Source organism: Ceratotherium simum, chromosome 13, assembly GCF_057802395.1.
Source record: "Ceratotherium simum simum isolate JZ-2026a chromosome 13, ASM5780239v1, whole genome shotgun sequence".
In the NCBI taxonomy this organism is placed as follows: Eukaryota; Metazoa; Chordata; class Mammalia; order Perissodactyla; family Rhinocerotidae; genus Ceratotherium; species Ceratotherium simum.
In genome coordinates, this window is record NC_141912.1 from 54,437,650 (window position 1) to 54,449,829 (window position 12,180).

Genomic DNA, 12,180 nt, shown 5'->3' on the forward strand with positions numbered 1-12,180 from the left:
GTGTACCATTCTGCTTTCCAACAAAAACCTCTTTGTTTTAAATATACCCTTACACTTTCTCTCTTCTCTACTCCAGCTTCTATCACCTATTTTTAGTTTTCATCTTCTCACACCTAAACTGCTGCTGTAGCTTCCTAGTTAGATCTCCCCACCCAACCAGCCTGTTTCTCATGACTCGACTAATTCTCAAGCTCTGTCTTGATCATGTTATTTCTGCCTGCAGAAGACAGCTCTTGCTCACCACTGCTCCTGCTTTCATCCTTCCCACATCGAGATGCCTTCATCTGATTCCCAAGGACACCCAGAATGCAAATCCGCCTGATTTCCCACCATTCCTCAAACGTGCGCCTTTCCCCTAGTGTCCCTCATTGATTCCCACCTCACTTTATTCCCATTATTCCCCTTACCTGAAACTAGATTGAGAACTTCACGAGTAGGGTCATGGATCATCCTACAAAGTTGCCCCATGTTGATGGTGCCGGCTTTGAAGCAGGAAGTAATTACTTAACTGAAAAATCTTTACTTGGGCCCAAATATGGTGGTTTCTGCCACATAGTCCTGTGGACGTTTATAGGTGACTAGGTATGAGTGATCATGAGCTCCTTTTAGTTCTGCTGGATGGCGTCTCCTGAGTAGAGGGCAGATTCTAAATCCTCCGTGTCCCATGAGGACAAGTTGAGAAATTGAAGGACGGCAGATCAATGGGCAGCAAACATGGAAATAATGTTACATCACACCAACCACTCCAAGTGGCAATAGGACCAGCATTTGAGAGGTCAGGCGTCTCCCAAACCACAGGGTGAAAAATTTGCTTGACTCCCAGGAATAGAGAACAACAGAAATTGTGATTTCAGGTGCTTGTGAATATGTGTGTTTAGTAGAGGAAAGGATTATAAATTAGTGCCTACATTTACGGACACAAAATACTGTTAGTATGGTGTTCTCTGACTTTCCATTGACTAAGTAAAAATAAGAACCCTCAATAGACATCTTATGCCCCCCTAAAATATATAAATATTTGTCTATCATTCACATATACCCATGTTTTCCAAGATTTTTTTTTTATAGATTCCCAGATATATCTCATGGAGAAAATAAGTTTAGGTAAATTGTGCCTCTCTACTACAGTAAAAAAACTAGAAAACATTTGCAGCCAAAAAAGTACAGAATTTATTTTGTCTAATCTAGAATTTTCCAAAGTCATTTGCTTACGGAATCTTTTATTTGTCTAGTACATATAAGTATTCTACAGACCTAGCATTTCACGGGACACAGTTTAGAAAACTCTGCCTTTACTACAAGCTTTGAATTTACTGTGTCTACCTGGAATCAGGTTTCTGAAAAAGAAAATGACAGAGGGTTCTACTTCAGTAAATTGGCATAGGAAGGTTTTTCCAGAGAAAGGGAAGGAGAGAAAGAACCACCTAAAGAATCCCTTCTTTTATCCTTATTTTCCCTTCTACTCCTCCCTACAATTGCACACTATGTCTCATGAAGTTCCCAAAAGCTCTGTTATCCTACTATTAGTTTTAAATTAATTTTCATTCTCAAAAAAATCTTGTATATGTAGGTATGACTAGTCTCATTTTACAAATGAGAAAACTGAAACTCAGAGGAATTCTCAAAATTCTTTCCTCTTAGATATCTCTTAATCCAATGACCAAGATGCTTACCCTCTGCCTATCGGTAAACAAACTTGACTGTTAGAATTCATTGCTAGGCAAAATAGTTTCTTAACACATTTTTGTTGATTGGGTAACCATATGCATTGCAGTTGGGACACTGAATTTACACTTTAAGAAATGGCGATAATATGTGAAAAATATGTGTGATTTACGTGAACACCCTTGGCTTACATCAGTTAAAGATGAGAAAGAACTAAACATTATATAATCATCCACTACACAGTGTATGTCTCTACACCGGGATAGATGTGCTATTTGAAATGTGAAAGTTACTAATCTATATTTTTTGGCCATTAGAGAATTGCATGGGCATGGCATTGTGATAGCCATATTATACTGTAAATGAGATAGATGTGGTAGCTATTCTCAAGTAGGTTGCCATCTAAGGAGAATTAACAACATGTATTATATTTTTATATTCAGATTTTCCCTGAAGATTTGCAAAGTTATGTGCAGGGAAGAGATACTGCAATTATACACTTTTTTTCCCATTTTAAACTCAATAACTTACAAGACTTTCCAAATCATTTCATCATTCCAAATGACTATGAAGACTCTCCAAAATGTATCACTTTCCTTTATTATTTTTTTTCCTAACTAACTCTCTTTTGCCTTGTGTTTTCAATCAGCCTATGAGAAAATTGTGTAAGCCAGCCAGGTGAAGTATTATACATTTCCAAAAGCATAGATTAGTGACTCATTCAGTTCCAAATGGAAACATCAGAAAGTTATCTGGAAAATTAACAGTATTGTCACATATACTTTTTCATTAAAAAATTCCGTACATTAAAAACGTCATTTATGAAAACATAAACTTATGAAATTGATGAAATACAGTATAAATTATTCCCATTCTTATCTTAAATTTGTCTTATTACAAGCTCTCCTAGTGCTTGTATAATACTCAATAATTCAAGGTAAAAATTACTGTTCAATTTTGGGAACACATTTTTTTCTATTAAACTCATTCCAGATATAGGCAGTTTCTAAACAGTGGGGTTACTTTATATTTTTTTCTAAGATTCAGGTTGTATCAATGTAGACATAGATTATAGCAACCAAAGAAATAGCCAAGTCTGATTTTAAACAGTTATACTAATCTTTTGTGTATTATTCTTTGCATGTCCTTTGCCTGGTGAATACTCTGGAAAGCTTTACACATGGTCCTAACTCTACATCTGTAAAAACAGAAAATGCTCTTATTGATATCACAGTCTAAGATAACTGCCTTGCAAATTGCAGCATTCATTTTTATATTTCTGTTAAATGTCAAAGTTAAAGTGGTTGATTTATTTGAATACATTGAAAATGATGAACATATTTCAGAGGTGTGTGCAAGCTGGAACATCCTACAGGTAGATGTGAGGCATTTCAGATGCTTAGAGTGTATGTTACCCCTTCTATTGTGAATTTCAGCAACAGAAACATATTTAATCATGAACATTTGCAATCAGACACTACCATTAAATGTTTCTGATTGTACATTTATTGTACAAATACAACTTGTCCCTACTATTTTTCAAATCTATTTCCTAATCCAATTGGCTGCCACATTGAAAAAAGCTGAAGATATTTTACATGTTACATGTTTTTTGTAACGTAATCCACCATGAGGTGGATTTTACATATAATTGGTAGCAGATTTTGCTGCAAATCACATCTTCACTATTTAGCAACTCTGTGATCTTGGACAAGACAACTATTCTGAGTCTGAGTTTTTTTATTAAGTTGAGCTAATAATTCCTATTTGTCTAGTTGTTATAAAATTAAACATTGTTTGTCAAAGTGTCTTGTAAAGTATTAAGCACCATACATATAGAAGTAAAGTATTTTGTGTGTTGGATGAGTATGTACATGCATCTCTCTCTTCCATTCTATGTACATATGTAAGAGTATAGATGTATTATATATATATATATATATATTCTGCCGACAGCATCAGCATCACCGAGAAATTATAAGAAATTCGGAATCTCTGCTTCATCCTGGACCTACGGAATCAAAATTGGCATTTTAAGATAAACAGGAGATTTATATTAAAGTTTGAAAAGCGCTGCTCTATGTGGTTTACTTACAGTGTGATCTCTCTCTCCACAAACACACACATACATGTAGCAGCTAGAGAGTTAGGCAGTGATACCAAGAAAACAATATAGATTTATTATCTTGAGTTGATAAAAGAGTAGTCTAGAAAAGTACTTTCTATTTTAACTAGAACTGACGACCAACAGTAGTAGAAGAGTACAAAGTATTAAACGGCTCGTTCCTGGAATGGTGGTGACTATCTGTCAAGAATGAGGCAGAATATATCATTGCACTGAAAGTTTGAATTAGATAATCAAAGAAGTCCCGTCCAATTTTGTAATTCTACTATACATACACACCTGTGTATTTATAGATATATACTCTAACCATGAACATTCTATTCCTATTTTCAACCTATATCTTTAGATGTTTTGGATGAGCCCAAAGCTACAGGTGACAGATTGATCTAATCTACTGTTATCAGAAATAGCATAATTTGCATTCCAATTGCTACTTCAGTGACTACCTCATTATTTGCAGACACTATTAAGAAAAATGTAGAACATTTGTGATATTTTAGTAGTGCAGTTGAGACTTGAGGCAAATGTTCTCGAGGCCATACTTTTTTTTTGTTTTTTGTTGAGGGAGATTAGCCCTGAGCTAATGTGTATTGCCAATCTTCCTGCTTTTTTCTTTTTTTCTCCCCAAAGCCCCGGTGGATAGATGTATGACATAGTTGTACATCCTTCTAGTTGCTGTATGTAGGACACCACCTCAGCATGGCTTGATGAGCAGTGCCTAGGTCCGCACCCAGGATCCAAACCTGAGAACCGGGGCTACTGAAGCAGAACGTGCGAACTTAACCACTACGCCACCGGGCAAGCCCCAAGGGCACATTTATTCATTTACGTGTTTTTTGTTTTTGTCATACAGAAAGCTGTACATATTTAATGTATACAGCTTGATGAGTTTGAAGATAAGTATACGCCATGAAACCATCATGACAATCTATACCATAAGCATATCCATAATCGCCAAAGTTTTCTCTCGTCTTTATTTATTATTATTTTGGGTGTGATAAGAAAAACTTAAGATAAGATTTACCCGCTCAGAAAAATTGTAATTGTACAATACAATATAGTTTAACAAAAGGTACTCTGGTGAATAGTAGACTTTTAGGCCTTATTCATCCTGCATAACTGAAACTTTGCGTCCTTTGAGCAATACCTGTAAGTTGCCCCTTCTCCCCAGCCCCTGGCAACCACCACAGTGCTGGAAGATAAACCTCTACTTTGAAGTCTGCGAACTAAATAAATGATATGCTTGTTGATGCTTGTTATGACTGTTTAGGCAAAGCATATTATTTAGTTTGTTTAGTTTTTACAACATACATTTTAGCAGCAATGGTGTTATATCCTCGTTATATGTGTTTCTACCTTGGTTTATCATATTACAAGTGTATTGTTTTCTTCATACTTAAAGATGCTTATATATTTTCCTTTCTTCCCAGCAGCAATGCTCCTTAGACCATTTTAGAAGGAGGTTTTCACACACTGTGACGGAAAGAGTTCATAATATATGGAATCTCAGTCCTGATCATTAGGTGAAATAATTAAAAACTCATTTCCAATTTGGGAATTTATATACCTTTAGATGAAAGAGTACTGACCAAATTAGAAATAGTACCAAGCCTTAGATACGTAAGAAGGTCACCCCTGAATTTTCATTCTCACTAAGATATTGCCACAGTATTGGCTCTCTTTTATTCAAACATTGAAAGATGACAATAAAATTTTACCTATGCCATGTGATGCATTAACAATTCAAAAAACAGCTACAAAATATATTTTTTAAATCACTCTATGAAAATGTTCACTTCATCAAAATTTCTCTTCCAAGCAGACTCTTCTAAGTTGTGTTTTAATTAAGAATTTTAATTGAAGGTTTACAAATTTGCAGTTTGTGATATGTTTAATTTCTATTTGAAGTCTTGTGACATTTATTTTTAAATCACTATTTTGTATCTGATCTACCACATTTTTTACAATGCATTTAACATTTCATATAAATTATACAAAGTAGAGTTTTAGTCTCCCTCAGCTCTCAGCTACTGCTGCACAAGGATTTTGGAAGAAAAAAATAGAAATGATCACATCTCTGTAGCTCATTTGCAGAGAATACTATTTAAATTTGTTCTTAATGTAAGACTGAAATTAATCTTGATTTCCCGTCAAATGTACAGGGATTTTACAATACAGTTCATAATAGTGTTTAATTCCTCTAGGGTACGAGTTAAGATAAACAAGTCACTGACAGTGTTTATCTATAAATATAGCAGATGGTGTGGGACTGAGGTTGGTTATTAACTCTGCCGACTTTAATTTCATGGTTATAAAACACTGTAAACCTCACTGTTTATAAAAGGCAGGGAAGAATCTCCAGTGGGCTTCAGTAGCCAAGAAACCCTCTGTAACATTAATCTCTCTAACTGATATTTGGTATCCTCCTAGGGTGCAATATTTAAGATTGTGGAGTGATTGCTAGACATATTAAAATTTTCACTGGGATCATTAGCTAGCATTTCTGTCATTGATCTATTATAACTTTGTTAATGAGTTCCATGTGAGTGGAATTTAGTGAATGAGATGATTCTTTCTAAACTTCGCTAGGTGAATGTTTAACAATTACTGTAGGCAGCTGTATATCTAGAAGATAGCCTAATTTATCAAAATGATACATTTTTTCTTATACACAGATGAATTGTGATACCTAGCTAGACCAAATGTACTTAGGGATAGAATTTCATAAAGGAAAACTATAGCATCATTCGAATAATCAGCCAAAGTATATTATATGCATTTACATTTAGGCCATGAATCTGCCAAACACTTCACAAATGCCATAGAATTAAAAAGAAACAAAATAATTTATCTTTAATATTCTGAATTGATTTAAATATGAAATTTTATTATGATCATTTATTTCACTAAAAAATCTGTATGCTCAATTTGATTGAAATTCTTTCAAAAACAAGGACCACTATTATAAAAATATTATTCGAAATAGCTCAATTTTCCATTCCAATTTTATAGTAAATAACAAAATTTATTTTGTAACCACAAAAGTGAAAATATTTCACAAGTTCTACCTCTATTACTTTTACATTCAGAAAAGGTTTATTTCTTCCCTTCCTACGGTCAGACTTCTATAAATATGATCACCCAGTATGTGAATTTGAGATTTAAAAGTCTTGGACTAAATAAGTTTTAACTGTGTTAGAGTTCAAACTCCTTGAGAAAGGGTTTTCTAATGACAAAATCCTCAGTTACTTTTCCAGCTCTTATATTGGGTTGCTTCTCCTGGGCCCACCCTGAGAGTTTTGTTACTGATCTGAAACAGTCTGTTTCCTGTGCTTTCTACTGATTATTTCTAACATGAACCTCAAACCCTGGCTTACAAGGAGCTGGCTTCTGAACAGCAGCAGCCTGGGGTGGAGAATGGAACTGTCAGTAATATATCTTCTCATCTCCCTTCCTACTCAGGGCCTACTGTCACTAGATGTCATCGGATGTAATATCCGCTATTTGATACACTCATTTCTGCAAACTGTCTACTCAGACTTAGACTTCCATGTCTCAAAATGCATGAAGCATCTGTAACAGAGGGCAGTAAAGCCTCTCTCAAGGGGAGGCTTTCTTTCTTTCTTTCTTTTGTTTTAAGCCTCACAACCCACCTGAATCATCATCAAAGAAATTGGTTATTGGGTTATTGGTATGTTTGACATTCATATTTGTGTTGAATTGAGTCAAAACTAGAAGTGATATCAAGTCAAAGTTATCAATAAAAGTCACCTAAAATAGATCTATTAATTAATTTTAAGGCTTGCATCTTTTTGTCTTGTGAGTTGTAAGGTGAGGTGGAAATGTGTTTAGCAAAACATGGCCAAGAAGACCAGGGCCACAGAGTGGCCAAGAGGAGCCCTTAAGTGAGACAAAAATAGGTAACAACAACAGAAACGGAAGGGGTTAGAAAAGGGTGAGAAAATAGGGGAAATAAGCAAAGACAGATACTGAAGAGTCTGAGTGTAAGGGTGAACAGAGTGATTGGTTTAGGAGTTCTCCTTCATAAGAATTCATAAATACAGTGGGTCTTAGGAGAATGAGATGTCATTAAAGGCACATTAAAACAGTAACTCTTGTAAAGGAGCGATCTTTTTTAATAACCCAATGGGTAGCCTAAAGTTACTGTCTTTTTTTTCCTAGTCTATATATAAGATACAATGAACTATCTTATAAAATGTAATCTTTTTTCTACTCGTGGTTTGAGAAACAAAACAAAAAAACCAGTTTGTATAAGGAAATTATCTGACAGGTGAAAAAAAAGCTGTTAATATTTAAGAAAAGTGCCCTCACTTTCATCCTAATCCATCAGATTTTATTAAAATACTGTCATAGAAATAAATTGCTGTCTTATAATATAAAGCAAATTACCACCCATGGGTAAAATTAATGCATGACCTTTAAATACTTTAATCTCATTTTCATTATTTTCTTTCAGATTATCCGCTCCTGTCTAATGTCAAAGGCATTGCACTGCATAAAAGAAAACACGAAAAGGGAATCACTCTAAGTGGATTTCATTCCCCCTTCAATGGTCAGTTACAAATCAACACTCTATGATGTTTTTATTATTTATTCTTTCTAAAAATCCAGTAATTTTTTTTCAATCTTTTGTTTCTAGGAGAAGTAATCTATGCTGTCATGTGCATGACAGTCTCCTGTGGAATCCTTCTCTTGGCTATGTTCAAGCTGAGGTAACTGGATACAGATCAGAAGGAAGGATAGAAGGGAATCAGCCCTGTGAAAGCACATTTCACATGGCAGAGTTTACAAAGGGCTGGAGAAAGAAAGCTTCTCTGTTAAGACATAGTAAATCAAATTTGAATGTGGGATAGGCCCGGGAAACGTTCCTCTCAGTCTTCACATGTAAGGGAAATGTGATTGCAGGGAATTTTTTTTACATTGCATTTTACAGCACATATGCATTGTTCCCCCCAATTAAGCTGTGATCAATCTTTTCCTCCAAAATCCAGATTGAGCTTGGCTGCATTCCTTATCGAAATCACTTGCAGGATTAATCAGCTCTCACAATGGACCTGTTGTATACTTCATACAGTTGCTATTTACCTGAAGATTTATTTACTCTTCACTCTTATTTCTTATATGCTAATGAATTTTATTCATGTTTTAATATACAATTATTAAAAGACACATTTAATGAGGCCTCACAGTGTACCCTTAGAAAGATTTATTCCTATTGCCTGACATTAATTCACTCTTTCCAAATCTTCTTTTTCCTTGGCTGCCTTCCTTGCTGGAATGCGGTAATGGTCCAGCTACATGTGAGATTTAAGATTAGAGATATATTAATCTCTAGATTTCTAAATGTTCAGAGTTTAAAATTTTTCCACTTATTGACATTTACAAATAGAGACAAAATGGTATGTATTTGCTTACCTTTAATTAAAATAATAACCTCATATTTAAAGATCAATGATGTTTATTTGCTTATTCATTAACATATGTGTATCCTTGTATATAATTTGAGTATCATAAGTGTTAACAAATAAACTTATGTGTGTGTGTATAGTATATATTACACACACACATAAATTATATTTCTTAGGAAGATTAGGCCCAGAGAGGAGCAGGGGCAATGGACATTTCTCTTAGCTCATGACACTCAGAAAGGAGGACTCGGTAAATTACACAATGCATGTACACATATTGCTTCTTCAGAAATCTCAGAGTTAAAGGCCTTGACAACTAGGCAGATAAAACGAGAGACTCAAGTGAGGAGGTGTACACGACACCAAAGGGTTGGGCACATGATGAGTGCAGGCTCTGCCTAAGAACTTTCAAACTGCCTTAGTTTTAAACGCAATGCCAGCTAAACATATCCACTTGTTGGATCCCACCCCTCTAACCATTTAATTTGGTCCTCACCAACACCAGTACCAAAACACACAGCTTTTCTCCAAGGCCTCAAAAGTTGTATTTGTATGAGTAGATATTCCTTGGGTTCCAAGATACGGTTTAAAGGCCAAATAGTTACAGTCACTTTTAAGGGGGAAAAATAGTCTGGCATTTATTAAACTTCCCTTTATTTGGTTTAAAATATTTAAGAGCACTGTTCAGTTACTAGGCCTGCCTAGATATTCCATCACAGACATATTGTTTCAGAGAAGCCCAAACAATTTTCTAGCCTAGCAAAAATCTTATTTTAATGGATTTCAATCTTTATATCTTGCCATACACGTAATGTATAAAGTTCACATCTGCCACATAGGCCCATTGGTTTTTACAGGTTACTGTTGTGCTACAGATAAGTGAGGTGATGGCTATTCAAATTCCTTGTGTATCAGCTATAAGTTGACCTCCTTTCTTGCCTGCGTAGAAAGGCATATCCCTTTACCGGATGACAATGAGATCGTTATAGACAAAAGTTTTGAATTTACTTTAATATGTATTCTAAAGCAAATCATTCATACTGTTAAGTATATTACATTTAGTTACAAATTATTTCCCATGTAATTTAAAGTTGATCTTTACATGTAATTTGAAGGATCCAGACCCAGGGTTAAATAAATGACAAAAGTAAAAGCCACGATGAAAAGAAAGAACAAAACAAAGCAAAAGTATCAACAACAAGACCTATGTTACCTGCATCTGGAAATATAGAATGCCTCCTTAGTGAAGGAAGCCTGGTTGCCACTCACCTCGTGGTCAGGTCTAATCCTTGTGAATACCTCTCTGCAGTGAAGATTACGGTTTTTGCATTTGTTCTGTGTTATGCTAAATTAAAACATCCCTAACCATTCAAAAAACTTGCCGAGAAACTGATAATTAAAAAATGAGAAAAGAAAGGACTCTTTGAAAACGATTCCTTGGAAATCACAGTTAAATGCATGATACTTCCTAGAAAGACTACAGAACATTCTACTATTGGGACTTCACATTTAGGAACTTGATTATATTTCCCCTCCAGGCACAGAATCCATCCAAAAACATAAGCACACATACATTTATAAAATCCTTAAAATAGCACATTGTTAACTTTTACTTTTATTTTTATATAGAACCTTCAGAATATCAAGTCAAACAAGAGATCCTTCACCAATGCAAATACCTGGAGGACTCAGGATTCACCAAGAGTCACGGACCATTAACTTTCTTTAAAGCAAGTCTTGATAGCCAGTCCATGGAATATCTTAACTGTCACCAATAAGCAAAATGTTAAGGTGGATTTAATGATGTTGGGTCGTTAAGCGTAATGATGTAAGGTATAATAATATGGCATGATGTTAGATTTATTTTTTCTTAAGAAAATATTCAAGTATAAATATATATAGTATCTTTTATGACACTGGTACAGAATTACAGAATTGCCCTTGAAGGCAAAAAGTATTATCCTAAGTTACAGTCTGCAAGATTTGTTTCATGATAAATTTGAATCCATATAATAGTAATTAGTTGCATCATAATATGACAAATTATAGTTAGCAGAGTTTTTTCTTCTGATCAATTTTATAAATTCCCATTAACTTGCCAAAAGCAAACTGCTACTAAAAATATCCAGTATATTTGTTATTTGTATATCCATTTTCAAATCATTAGCTACATCATTAGCATTGACTTTAAGTTTCTAAAGATATTTGGTTAGATGATTAGTCTTAAAAATTGCAAGTGGTATCTTTGGATTTTTGTGATTTAAATACTGTTGAACTTTACTTTTTTAACTTGATGTCTTTATTTCATACTCCAAAAGATGTAAGGCAACCGCATTGGCTGAAAAATCAATGTGCACTTCAATAATGATATATTTTATTTGTTAATTTATTTTTTCTATGCCAATTATTATGAACTTCTGCAATAATAAAGTAACTTCATAATTGTTCCTTTCTGTATTGTTTCTATATTGTTACTCTTGGCCTGATTTGACATCAGAGTATAATTGTGATTAGAAAATTGTGGAAAAGATGTTTATTAGTTAAGTTTTTGATACATATATGCTTTTCAACTGTCTTAGCAATACCCATTGCTAAGAATAAATATGAGCTTATTTTATCTATAGTGGCACAGAGGTGCAAATATTAAATAACCTGAGCGTACTAATAATTAGTGATATATTTACAATTAAAGGTCAAACATTTTTTACCTGTTTGGTCTCATGTCTATTGCTGTTCACTATGCTTCAGATCAAATTGTCTACACTGAATTAAATTTGAGGTTAACATTTGGCTATGTTTACTCAGAGTAATTGAAAAAGCCATCCTTTATCTTTTAAAACAGGGAAGAATAATGTGGTGAATCACAAATTCCCCTCAAAGAGTTCTACATATTCCAGTGGCAGTTAACTCTCTAAGTTAATATGACGAGAATGTAGGCATTTCTGTCCCCAAATCATTGCA

At 34.3% G+C, this 12,180-nt stretch overlaps 1 protein-coding gene across 2 annotated transcripts in view; it reads left to right on the forward strand.

Annotated features, from left to right (window-relative positions):
- Positions 1–11,946, forward strand: part of GFRAL (GDNF family receptor alpha like) — a 51,706-nt gene extending 39,760 nt beyond the window's left edge. For both annotated transcript variants that reach the window (XM_087438733.1, XM_087438734.1), the window contains exons 6-8: positions 8,268–8,363; positions 8,451–8,523; positions 10,849–11,946. In XM_087438733.1, coding sequence (XP_087294859.1) covers positions 8,268–8,363; positions 8,451–8,523; positions 10,849–10,948 — 269 coding nt within the window. In that variant the 3' untranslated portion in view covers positions 10,949–11,946. The remainder of the gene's footprint in view (positions 1–8,267; positions 8,364–8,450; positions 8,524–10,848) is intronic.
- Positions 11,947–12,180: the final 234 nt, after the last annotated feature.